The sequence below is a fragment of the Mirounga leonina genome, unplaced genomic scaffold (assembly GCF_011800145.1).
Source record: "Mirounga leonina isolate KUSES-001 unplaced genomic scaffold, KU_Mleo_1.0 Mir_174, whole genome shotgun sequence".
In the NCBI taxonomy this organism is placed as follows: domain Eukaryota; kingdom Metazoa; phylum Chordata; class Mammalia; order Carnivora; family Phocidae; genus Mirounga; species Mirounga leonina.
The window spans coordinates 71,118,761-71,132,680 of NW_023270451.1; the positions used below are offsets into that span (position 1 = coordinate 71,118,761).

A 13,920-nucleotide genomic window follows, 5' to 3' on the forward strand; every position below is an offset into this window, starting at 1 on the left:
TATTCTTTTTTAACGCTAAAGGGTTTGTTAAAGCATTTTAGGGCAGAGTTAACGGATTAAAAGTGCTGGATGAAACAATCCAGGGCACTGTAAATTAATTCTTATGGAAATAATCTCCCTATATCGCCTTTTCGCTATAAGCTGCATTTTCCTAAAAAGAAACCTTGGGGTATAACACAGCTCCCCTGTACTATAAACACAATTAAGTCTTCATACATATAATGTGTATATTTTATATATGTATATATATATATATACATATATATATAATATGTAATATATGCATGGTGAAAACTATTAACATCTACACAATCAAATAAGAGCAATTTCACATAAGGACAGAACAGCATGGCCCAGTTTTGCAGCTAATACTGATCAAGCATAATTGAAGGACAAGTCTTAGGGAATCAAGGAATAGATAGAATGCCTATATCGCAGAGCACTGCATTAATTAAATATTGCACAGTACTAAGTTCAAGATTAAATTCCATGGCAAGCACCTATTCTATAATCCTGGTGAAATGCGCAGCCAATTGCCACAAAGGTCAGCCTGAGAGAACAGTGACATCCTCTTTGGAAAGCTGAAGAGCCTAATGAAGTTGTATGTGAAGCAGAAAGACAACCCCCCCACCCTCCACCAAAGGAGTATATGCTGCAAGACCAATTCTGTTCTCAAAAAAACGAATGGAAATCCACCACAACAAAAGGATAAACAGCCTCTTAAGAATCAAATTTTATATCACTGAGCACAGCCACAATTGTTATTATTAGCTGGTTAAACACAGGCCTTAGAAAAGAATATTCATCAGTCTCACATGTGAACAAAGATGCCCCTATATTTTTCACCTCAACTGCTCTGTAACCTCAAAAGAAATATCAAGAGCTGAAGGGGCCGTGTCCCTTAGCCCAAGCTCATCTTTCTGTTACAAGTCACCTGGGTCTGCACAATGAGTACAACAGACAACATCAGCACCCACCATGCTGGCTCCACAGTGCATTCTCCCTAGATAACAGCAACCAATTTGCACGCCTCTCTGACACTATTCACCAGCTACAAACTCATTCTTGGGCAGATGTTTTATTTCTAGCATTCCCTATAAAATCATGCTAAAGAAAAACGCATTGATCTGAAAGCCACACTAAACAGTATACTGGATTTCATCTAATTTTCACCCTTAAACAGAACATGAGAGAGCAGAAAGATGTATCACAAGAGCCAAAAATGTAAAATTCTGTATGACTTTATCTACTCTCATTCTAGGGTTCATGTTCATTCCCTCACTTGATATTTTCCATCTCTGACTCAAAAGTAAAATCACAGACATACTTTAAGAAATAGGAATTATTAACCATTCAGAATTCACATCAAAGATAACAATGAAAGAAACAAATGGAGCTGCCTGAAATGAAAATGCATTAAAAAGTTTTTGTTTTTTTATTTTTTTATTTTTTGCAAATTCAATCTGTGGACCCTAGTGTAGGAACAAGGAATCAACCTGCAGGAGATGGAGCAGGACATCCAGGCCTTGCTGGTAAGGAGTCTACCAGAACACAATTCCAATTCAATCTAACAAAAGGTATTCAGACCCACGTGGTCCTTTCACTCTCTAGTCCATTTCATTTGTTATTTTGCATACTGAAGATTTTCACATACAACTTACACCATTTAAATGAAAAAAATATGCATAATATTCAATAATATTATAATAGCTACCATTTAGGGAGTACCTCCTTGTGCCAGGTATTTTAACAGGTGTTTTACATACATTATTTCATTTAATCCTCACAAAAATTCCACAGAGTAGTAGTTATTCACCTTTCAGAGCTAAAGAAACCGAAGCAGAGAGAAATTAAATGCATTGCTCAAAATCACATAAGAAAGGACGTGGTAAGATTTCTATTCTAGATTTCTGACTCTAAAAACCATGTGCTCGTCACTATACTACATGATCTTGGTTGTGGGAACCAAAATGCTTAAAGCCCCCCAAAGTAAAATGTCCGGTGTTCCGATTCAATTACATTAACATACACTTCTAGTCTTTCTTCCCTCCCCTGACAAAGCCCTCCATCTTCTGTCATTTGGCCATAATCAACTGCAAAAGCAACCACAGGTAGTGATATTATATGGCAACAAGTGGCTAACAGATGATCCAGAATGTGCTTCCACTTTCTCCCCCCACCCACAGATGCCCGAGATTGAGAAATCCTGCTGTATATAGCACTATTCCAGAAGGTATAATCTGTATATAAAATGACATTAAGTGAGAAAGCATAAACTAAAGATTACAGCCACGTTGATTAGGACTACAAAATACTATGTATACATTGATTATGACTACAAAATACTATGTATAACAGAACACAGAAATTCAGAGGCCTCTGTTAGGTCTTTCTCTCTTCAGAGCTACCAAGACTGCAAAGGTAATACATTAACATTTCAGTTACCATAAGTAGCTACGCGGTCCCTCAAATTTAGTAGTTATAGCGGTGGTGATCCTTCCAAACCCCTTCACTGATCTGCAACATCTAAGTGAGAAAAGGAACTGCATCGTTGCAGTGAGAACGAGTATACTCAGGCTTTTGAGCCGGACCATTTACTCCCGGGCAGCCTATCCAGAAGAAAAACACTGTGGGTGGTAATCAAAGCAAGGGGAAGGAATTGCAAGATTAACTACAGTTAAAAACATCCTGGGCACACTGCCTACGTGTTATACACAAATGTTTAATAACGTAAAAACTTCAAAATGATTAGGTAAACCACATCTACTTATACAAATAAAACTATTTCCACAATGTTAACAACCATTTCTAAATTTTGGCTTATATTATTGGCCTGAGGAACTAAGGCTTTTTAATTATGCAATATTAGTCACTGACATAGTGCTCCAATCCCACGCAGCACGAACCATGTTAGCTAAACTAACAAAATGAATAATTTAACTCTCAGCCAGCAGGAATTCACTATGCCACCTTCATTATTTACTTCACAATACCCGTTTCTATCCTTTTTGAAATAACAGCTGTAGGTGTTCAAGATGAGCCCATGGGCTACAAGGTTTCTGATCCACATATCACAGGAAAATTAATCCATCCCCTGTCTAAAAATATTTAAGTCATCAAGAATGTTTTAAAATCAACCTACACTCTCTTACTGAGCTCCCTCATTAAATTCTAACCCATTAAATGTCAATAACCCTAACGTGTAATATAATCAATGTAATCGTACTTCAGATAAAGCTTATAAAATGTGGTGTTGCCACTGCACAAAAAAACAATGTATCTCATCAATTGTATATTTTCACACCTTTTACTACTTGGCGTTTCCTTATTGCACCAGAAAAAGGATTTTTCTTTTCTTTTTTTTAAGAAGGAAGAATTTTAAACCCAAAAATGCCTCTATCATTTTCCTTCATGGGAAGAATTTTATGGCTTCTCACTGTAACTAACAGGGTTGTGAAAAGCAGAAAGAAACCAGATGCGTTCACAGCAATCCAGAACAAATTTGGTCACAGAAACCAAGGCTTGAACTCGATCACTCTCTTACACTCTGCCGAATATCAAAAGCGTCCCAGTTACTCCACAGTTCACAGGAGGCGTATCTAGCTTCAATTCTGCAATGACGCTAGCATTCATGGAGATTTGAAAAATGGTCCCTGAATTAGATACTTCAGTTTTATAAGCAGCTAGAATTGTACTAACTCATATTCAAGTCCTAGTTAGAATAATTTTAAAGATAAATAAATACTGTCAAGGAAGAAAAATTTCAGGGAGAACTATAAATTTCATTAAGATATATAGCAGATGTTACGTGGAAGATGAATATTCATTCCATCTGGATCCCACTGCCATCCATTTTATCTTTACAGTGATTTCCAAATATCCCAACTCAAAATGCTTACATTGTACAAAAATTCAACTGCAACACGTTTGTGGTGCAGTTTGTCACTTTTTTGCTTAGTTCAACATGACTAAGTTTGTTAATATATTTTGACAGACTTGCATAACATCCTAAAATGTTTTGAACAATGCAGTTTAGGCCGCAATGCAATATTAATGAGTGAATAATGTTCTTGAATATAAGGTTTAATATTTAATGATTCAGAGTGCTGCCTGGATTTGATGCAGAAGAAAAATGTGATTTAGAATCACTGCATTTATCAGGGGACCTGAGAAAAAGACTACAGACTCCAGGCAAACCTTTAACCTAAACTTTGAGCTGGGGTCTCAGGTGTGAAATTGATGCTTCACCAACTGAATTTCTAGCGCTTATCAGTATTCACAACATCACGCCGTTTATCAAGTGTCATTCATCAGAATTTTTAAATTACTAGGAGCTCACGTCTGAGCCAAGAGGTGGAGAAAGGAGGGTTATCATAAAGGTAACATTGGGGAGTCCGCATTCAAATACATTTAAGAATCAAATCTGCCAATTGCATCAACATGTCAATTTGATTATTCCTCTTTTTAAAAATGTGTGAAACTATAAAGTATTAACTTTAGATCAAATAACCTATCTCCTTATCTTCTATAAAGGTTAAGTGCCTAATCTAAAGGTTCACACAGTGAAGTTGGTTCAGTGTCAATCTAATGCACACATTATTGGACTTATTTGCAAACAATCCTACGTCTTAAAACTAATATATGAAGAGCAACAAGAACGAGATTTATCTAAATCAGTGAAGTAATGCCCAAAACCACAGAACTGTGAAGAAAGGACTGTAAACTACTAACTGGAATGTTAATATTACTGTGCTTTTAAAATAAAACACTATTCAAAGGATGAAAATAAGGCCCAGTTTCCAGTATTTATCTGCATTCACAGTTCCTAACAGCCATGTCAATAATCACTAAAACATCAGAATTAGAACATCTGACTTTAAAACTCTACTCTGCCATACTGAATTTATCAATATAACTTCTCTGAGCTGGTGGTTTTTCTCGTAAGAAGTTGGAAATAGTAACACCTTATGTCAAATGATTGTTGTAGAATCAAATTAAATAAACACTGTTAAGCACTAGGTCATACTCAAAGCATTACACCAATGTGAGTAAACACAGAAAAATCTATGTAACATTTACTGAGCAACTACAATGAACCAGGAAGGGTCTGCACAAAACCCTTCACTTGGATTATCACTGTGGTTGTTAGAATAAAAAGAGCAGACAATGGCAATTTCTATGCTGCTTCATTTAGCTTCTAGAAAAAAAGGAAAAAATAAACAAAAAATAACAGGAGAATGGAGGGAAAAAGAGACAAAAAGCACAAAATGGCAGATAATTCTAAATATATTAGCCATCATATGTATAATTTGGACTGAACTTGCTAGTTAAGTCACAGATCAATAGACTGGATTATAAAAATCCACCTACATACTGTTTATAGGAGATACAGCAAAATCATTAAAATACAAAAAGACTTAAAATAAAAAGATGGAAAAAATGTAATTAGCAAACACCAAAAGAAAGCTGGTGCAGCTATACTAATACTGACAAAATAGACTTCAAGAGTGTCATTAGGGATAAAGATCACTACATGATGATAACAAAAGATTCAATTAAATAGGAATAGATATAATGTTCAACCCATATGCATTTAGTAACATAGCCTCAAACTATGTAAAGCAAAAACTGTCAGAAATACAGACAAAACTGACAAATCCACTATCACAGATTTAACACAGCTCTTAAAAAAACTAGTGGATGACACAGTATAAAAGAAAAAAACATAGTAAGATTATAGATTTGAACACAATTTTTATCTAATGTACATGTATAGAACCCTACACCTAACAGTTAAGAGAATGCATATTCATTTCAAGCGTACAATGAACAGTTACATATATTGACCATAAAAAAGCAGCAGAATGAACACAAATATATGGGCAAAATATTTTCTAACATCTGTATTTCCATTAATGTCATTTTTTGATAGTTTACAAAGTATCTTTTCAACTTGGAGAAAAGAAAAATTATCAAGTGATAATGCTCTACTATTCAATTTGATATAACATGTTTTAATCATTAAAGTATTTATTGAACATTTATTATGTGCTTCGAATAGTGTACCAAAAAAAACCAAAAAAAGAATAGCATACAAAACAATATGTTAAAAAAAATCAGTAACTCTACTATCAACTACAGTATCATTCCTTCATTTATATCATAACATTTATATAATGCTATTAATTCTATTCCATTTTTACCAGATCAGCAATTATATCAACAATTATTTCAAAAAGAGATAAACAGAAACAAAACTGCCTTAAAATGTCTACTGTAGAAAACGTGAAAAGTTTGCCAATGACAGGTAATAGTCTTCATTCACTATAAAATCTTAATTACCACCATAATCAGTGACAGTCAATTTTTTTTCTGTTAAACCATTTCAAAGAACTGATGCTACAAATTCAATGAAAATTAATTAATTCCTCCTAAGCACTGGTCCTGATGCTCCTGCAGGTAATGATGGTGTCTCTTTAAGGAAACATAGATTCAGTAATTAGACTTCCCTCAAGTTATAACTGAGGGAAGACATAACTGAGACAAAAAGGTCGATAGATATTCACTTGGCACTTTTTACCCACCTTAATCCAAAAATCTATATTAAATTACAGTAGCTTTTATGAATATTCTCTTTTAAATTATTTTTTTTTTAAGATTTTATTTATTTATTTGACAGAGAGAGATAGCGAGAGCAGGAACACAAGCAGGGGGAGTGGGAGAGGGAGAAGCAGGCTTCCCGCGGAGCAGGGAGCCCGACGAGGGACTCGATCCCAGGACCCTGGGATCATGACCTGAGCCGAAGGCAGACGCTTAACGACTGAGCCACCCAGGCACCCGAATATTCTCTTTTAAAAAGTACGTAAGAGGGCTGAGCAGGAGGTGCCATCATGGGAGTCGGCATCCCCACAACAAGCACCGAAAGGTTCGGCGCAAGGAGCCCAAGAGTCAGGACATCTACCTGAGACTGCTGCTGGTCAAGCTGTACAGATTTCTGGCCAGACGAACCAACTCTACCTTTAACCAAGTCGTGCTGAAGAGGTTGTTCATGAGTCGCACCAACCGGCCACCTCTGTCCCTTTCCCGGATGATCCGGAAGATGAAGCTGCCTGGCCGGGAAAACGAAACAGCTGTGGTCGTAGGGACCATAACTGACGACACGCATGTCCAGGAGGTGCCCAAACTGAAGGTGTGCACACTGCGTGTGAGCAGCCGTGCCCGGAGCCGCGTCCTCAAGGCTGGAGGCAAGATCCCCCCCTTCGACCAGTTGGCCCTAGACTCCCCCAAGGGCTGTGGCACCGTCTTGCTCTCTGGTCCACGCAAGGGCCGAGAGGTGTACAGGCATTTTGGCAAGGCCCCGGGAACCCCGCACAGCCACACCAAACCCTACGTGAGATCCAAGGGCCGGAAGTTCGAGCACGCCAGAGGCCGCAGGGCCAGCCGCAGCTGCAAAAACTAACCCCAGGTCCTTCCTTGTTATTAAAGGTTTTGAATGCTAAACAAAACAAAACAAAAGTACTTAAGAGCAGCACAAGTATGCTTAGAAAAATGGCAGGAAGAACGCACAAGAAATTGTTAATGACGGTTACCACTGGGGAAAGGGAACGGTCCCGGGCTGAGTTTTTTTCAATTTTGTGATGTTGCCATTTTTATGCAAATGAATTTTTTAAATAAAAAAGTTAGAGCCCTGACTGAAAGAAATATAATTAAAGTTACAAATGTAATTTAAATTTTTCTAAAAGCCACATTAAAAAGGTAAAAAGAGCCAAGTCAAATTAATTTGAACAATGTATTTTATCCAAAATAATTATTTCTATAAATAATCAATACAATTAAAGAGATATTTTTATAAATTAAAGAGCTGGTTTATATTCTTTTTTTCACACTGAGTCTTTGAAATCTGTATTTTATACTTAAAGCAGATCTCAATTCAGACCAACCACCCTTCAAGTACTTAATAATTACTTGTGGCCGTAGGACAACACTGGGCTACATTAAGTCTCAAAGGTGTATCTATGTACAAGTTAGGTATTTTTCTTCCTAGTATTTCAAAGCAATAAGGAGGTGTCCATTAAAACCTCTCTCTCATCAGTTTTCAGCTCCTGGCATATTACTGTTTCACTACTCTCTCTAAATAAATAAAATCTTAAAAAAAAAAAAAAAGTGAAGGCACCAATGCATAAGAATCAACCATTTAGCATCATTATCAACTTTAATACTTAAATTAAAAGGATTATTTTTTCAAGCTAAAAGTTGATTATTTTTCAACCACTTGTTAATCCGATAAGAAAAAAAAATGCCCTATCTCATTTCTCCCACTTAGCACTTTTGGAACTAGGCATGGCACAACCCTTGAAGAAACATAATCAGTGGCTCATGCACAAGAGAAAAAGTTCATCTAGCTTCACTTAGCTTGTTTTTCTTGCACTTTCACCAACAGAGATTTTCTACACTCCTTAGAAATGATGAAGGCAAGAGGAAATGAGAAAGGGCACATGCAGAAGAGAGCAGGTAGGTTTTTCCCTCTATACAACTGGGGACTAATTCTCTGAAATGCACGGATGGATAGATGGACGGACAAGAGAGACAATCACATATATGGAACATGTACTATGATTCTGTGTGAGTCACTGTGCTATTCTAAGAACTTTACATGGAATGTCCCACTTAGGGACATGTCCTCAAAGTAGCCCTGAAAATATCCTAATGTGGGTGTTATTATTGTCCTCCATCTCACACAGGAGGAAACTGACCTCTAAAGAAGTTAAGTAATTTGCTATGTGGTCTCTGACTTAGTAACCCATAAAGTTGGAATTCAAACCCAAGCAGTCTGACCCCTGAGGCCATGCTCTTAACCATCACACTTCAAAGAGACAAAAGTTCTCTGTAAAAAATAAGCATTTTGTATGGAAAGTTTAATGTCCCAGTGTCCTGGGATCAAGTCCCGAATCGGATTCTCCACTCAGAGGTGAGTCTGCTTCTCCCTCTCCCTCTGTGATCTCTCTCACTTTCATTCTCTGTCAAATAAATAAGATCTTAAAAAAAAAAAAATAAGCTTATCAGGTAGGTAGCTTACTACCCTCATTTCACAACAAAGGGAACTGAGAAGGTAAGTCAGCTCCTCAAGATCACAGATTACTAAAAGGCAAAGCTAAAAGTCAAATCAAATCTCTGTCTGGTAACCTTCAGCCCATCCCTGCCCCTCCCACATTGTAGGTGAATTTATAATTACTATAATGAAAGAAATCGACGTAATTAGGCTTTCCTACAACTAAAATAATTTTATTTGTGGTACTTAACAGTTCAAAAAGAGCATTCTTTATACAGAGAGATAACCTGCATGAAAGTAAGTACTACCAAAAAAGACCACTCATTACAAAACTATTAGAGGCTATATACCTGCTTCAATTTCTAATTCACTTTTAGCTTGCTTTAATACAATTAACTCAGAATGGGAGTACTATTTAAATAGGGACACATTTTCAAATTTTTCCTTCTCAAATATCTACAGAACCCTTATTAAAACTACTCTTCCATTTAATGTCACACAATAATGACGCCTCCTGAAATCTTTATATGCAATACACTCATATGGGCCGTAAATGTTACAATGATATTAACTTACCATTCATTTAAGTAGAAATTAAACAAGAATAAAAATGAAAATAACTGACATTATTATACAGTTTCATTACAGATTCCAGGGTGAAATAAAATGGCTTAGTCATTGAAAAATAAAACTTGTATTTGAATTTCTAGGAGATGCTAAATATATGTATTTATATATTTGTTATTTATATATATTTATACTATATATTTTATGTATATAAATATATGTACATTAACATATCTTATATATAAATGAACATATATATATATATATAGCAAATTATATATATAAGAGCATATACGAGCATGGAAATGGGTTGAAAAGATGTAAGTAACCAATGAGGTTGATTAGGATATTTGAAAAAATAAATCCCAAAAGTATTAAAGATCTATGTATTAAAATTAATCAAGATGAACCTCAGAAAACTGTCAAGTAATATGAATGTTTCAAAGACAACGTGCAGCATGGTTTGTGGAAGACTGCTAGAACTTGAAACTCCCACTATTGCCAATTCTTAAAAATTTCCTTAAGACCCATGTTTATAGGGCTAAAGAAGTACAGAATTGGCAAACATGCTCTTAAAAATACCTGGAGACCTATATGCTTTAAAAATGGGCTTCAAATGGTAAATTAACCTCTCTGGGTTCAGGTCAGTTCGATGGGAAGACAAGATAAATCACTACTTTTTTAAAGCAAAGTTTAAAATAACAAATACAACTACTGAGCTTTTATTTTAAACTGTGTAAAGCACATAAAACTGGCTAAATATCTCACATGACTCAAAAATGTGATAATCGAAGAAATGATAATTCTGTCACTGTCCATCATATGTGACAGTGAAAAAGTACTATGTGACTTGTAAAGACCGATTTTACTTCCTTCCTTACTGTGACAATGCACTACCATTTATAGTTAGTTGTCAAGTTCAAATTTACAGTCTTCTGTTTTACACTTGCAGAGGCTCAGAGCTTCAACTCAAGATCTCGCCCATATTAATTTGCCACCTTTGAGTGGCTACCCTTTGGCTCATTTGTTTTACTACTACCAACATACCTGCTTAGATAAAAACAGACAAATACGGACATATGACATCATCTTTACAAATCAATAAATCTTGACCCTAACCCTTTTTAAGGTTTTCAAGCCATAATCATTGGAAAGTCCTGATAAAAATAACTTCCATTAGAAAATCAACACTTAAGGGGTGCCTGGGTGGCTCAGTTGGTTAAGCGACTGCCTTCAGCTCAGGTCATGATCCCGGGGTCCTGGGATCGAGCCCCTCATCAGGGGAGTCTGCTTCTCCTTCTCCCTTTGCCCCTCTCCCTGCTCGTGCTCTCTCTGTGTCTCTCAAATAAATAAAATCTTAAAAAAAAAAAAAAAAGAAAGAAAAGAAAACCAACACTTAAAATTTTAGACCTGAAAGATATGCTAAAGATTTAATATGAGAGTTTCCTGCTGAGGGAAAACCATGAAACTATACTCATCAATTTTTACATGTATATATCACTCTATCCCTCTGTTATGGACTGAATTGTGTCTCCTCCAAAATTCATATTTTGGAGCCTGAACCTCTAGAATCTTAGGAAATGATAGTATTTGGAGACAGGTCCTTTAAAGAGGTAATTGAGATTAAATGCAGTCCTAAATGTGGGGCCCCAATCCAGTATGACTGGTGTCATTTTAAAAAAAAAAAAATTTTATTTATTTATTTGACAGAGAGAGATATAGCAAGAGAGGGAACACAAGCAGGGGGAGTGGGAAAGGGAGAAGCAGGCTTCCTGCTGAGCAGGGAGCCCGATGAGGGGCTCGATCCCAGAACCCTGGGATCATGACCTGAGCCGAAGGCAAATGCTTAAGGACTGAGCCACCCAGGTGCCCTGACTGGTGTCCTTATAAGAAGAGGAAGACACACCAAGGATGCTCTTGAACTGGGGGAAAACAAAAAGCTAGATGAAGACACAGAGAGAAGTCAGCCATCAGCAAGCCAAGAAGACGGGTCTCAGGAGATACCAGATCTGGGGCGCCTGGGTGGCTCAGTCGTTGGGCATCTGCCTTTGGCTCAGGTCGTGATCCCAGAGTCCTGGGATCGAGCCCCCCGTCGGGCTCCCTGCTCCGCGGGAAGCCTGCTTCTCCCTCTCCCACTCCCCCTGCTTGTGTTCCCTCTCTCACTGTCTCTCTCTCTCTGTCAAATAAATAAATAAAAATCTTAAAAAAAAAAAAAAAAAAAGGAGATACCAGATCTGACAACACTTTAATTTGGACTTCCAGCCTCCAGAACTATGAAAAAATAAATTTCTATTGTTTCAGCTACCCAGTCTGTGGCATTTTCCTATGGCAGCCATATCAAACCAATACACCATCTCCTGAGGAAGAATACCAGAGCAGCTTCAGAGTCCTAGAAAATAAGACTGATTGCATTGCAAAAGCAGGCCCTGAAAGCAAAAGGAGAGTTTCAGAAAAGCTAGCTTATAAGTAAAGCTAGCTTATAAGTAAAGATAAAACTCAAATGGAACCAAGATTTAAAACAATATCCAGCACAGAGGTCAGGTTAACTTACCTCTTGGTAGAACATGAATTATGATATGTGCCCAAAAGGGAAGGAGAGCAGCAATTTAAACACAGGGATAATTAAGTAGCAGATGAAAATAATATGAATAAAAAAGCAGTGTGAAGGGGGAACAGTCTCTAGACCTGGGGTAGGAAAGGGAAAAGAGAAAAGAAACTTCTTTAAAATAGCACCATACTTTGCAATGAAGAAAATTTTCAAATACAGATACTTTTTATTTTGGCTCAGTGATCTATGGAGTCTAATCACCATGATACAGCAAGCTGAAGAAAGTCTGTTTGGATTCTGCTGGTTAAATGTCTGCATCATATCTCCACTGTCATATTTGCAATAAGAAGGGAGTTTATTCAAGAGATTAATAGATGTAGTAGAAGTAGCTGTGGTAATAACTGTCATTACTTTTATTATTAAAAATAGCATTATTATAAAACTTTATAGGGCCAAGGCAATTGCGGCATATTGTTTGATCTTCACAACACTAGGAGACAAGTAGGATTATACTCTTTTATAACTGTTTCCATGTTTTTAGATATAAGTTAATTCTGTGATTCACCCATATTTAAACAGTTAATAAGTGGACATGGAAAGACCAGAACCCGTCTTGATTCCCAATTCTTATGTAAAAACACAAGCGTGCATGCACACACCCTGAAATCTCTTCCATCTCCACGCCACTTCCGTGTTCATTATATTCACCTGCATATATGATGTAAGGGTGAGGTGCGTGCATATCCCCAGGCTCCCCCTTACTCCGGGGTGAAGCTGAATGTCTAGCTTGTCTTCTGCATCTGCTATTAGTCCAGAATCAAGAGAAGTTCCAGCAGAAATGTTTAAGTACACGTTTTAGAATAAGATAAACACTTAAGGAAATAACTGTGCTGGGCCCCTGGGTGGCTCAGTTGGTTGAGCGACTGCCATTGGCTCATGTCATGATCCCGCAGTCCCAGGATCGAGTCCCGCATCAGGTTCCCTGCTAGGCAGGGACTCTGCTTCTCCCTCTGACCCGCCCCCCTCTCGTGCTCTCTCACTCACTCTAATAAATAAATAAAATCTTTTAAAAAAAACAAGAGCTGTGCTAATTACAAATTTAAAATTAGGTAATTATAGAAAATCAAGACACAAAAAAATAAACAAAGTGTAAGCAATGCAATTTCTTTAAGCCTAGACTTCAGTCGTCCACTTCACTTGCCACATGTTTTTCATTTCTTCAAATTTATTTGATTTTCCTTTCATTTTTTGTAGCAAGCAAAAAGCAAACACTATGTTATCCTTTAAAAGATGAAAGTATGGCCAAATGCAACATTCAACAAATATTTATTTAGTAGAAACTGTGTGCAGGGCATGGTTTATAAAGCTGGACACATCTCAAAGCTGGTTTATTTCTTCTATTGACAGCTGATCTTAGGACACAATCATACATTCGTAGGTATACATGGTGTTGATGAGTTAGCCAAATCACATTTAGGCCAGGTCCACTGTGGCAATTTGAGAAATACCAAGTCACTTTAGGGCCACTAGAGCCCGCTGGCCCCATAATGTCTCTCACTACTGTGAGTCTACTGTCCCTCATCAGCTGTACACAGGTCTCAGTGACAGGTTTTTATATCTAGAGCCAGCTAACCAAGAGATTAAAACAGTAATAGGACGCCTCGGTGGCTCAGTCGGTTAAGCATCTGCCTGTGGCTCAGGTCATGATCCCGATCCCAGTGTTCTGGGATCGAGCCCCACATCGGGCTCCCTGTTC

General features: G+C 37.1%; 2 protein-coding genes across 4 annotated transcripts in view; one reads left to right on the top strand and one right to left on the bottom strand.

Annotated features, from left to right (window-relative positions):
* The window catches only part of CHCHD3 (coiled-coil-helix-coiled-coil-helix domain containing 3), a 271,740-nt gene that overhangs the window by 182,968 nt on the left and 74,852 nt on the right, over nt 1-13,920 (bottom strand). The window lies entirely within an intron of this gene.
* On the top strand, nt 1,506-7,496 carry LOC118021249 (ribosomal protein L18-like). Its single transcript, XM_035021374.1, has 2 exons — nt 1,506-1,532; nt 6,860-7,496. Exons 1-2 carry the CDS (start codon nt 1,506-1,508, stop codon nt 7,457-7,459), a joined length of 627 nt encoding a protein of 208 aa, XP_034877265.1. The 3' UTR covers nt 7,460-7,496.

Bases quoted from the DNA above. Each gene is read 5' to 3' on its own strand.
- LOC118021249 (XM_035021374.1), top strand. From the start codon at position 1,506: ATGGAGCAGGACATCCAGGCCTTGCTG. The intron at 1,533-6,859 runs GTAAGGAGTCTA...TCTTTTAAAAAG, and splicing joins AGGACATCCAGGCCTTGCTG to TACGTAAGAGGGCTGAGCAG.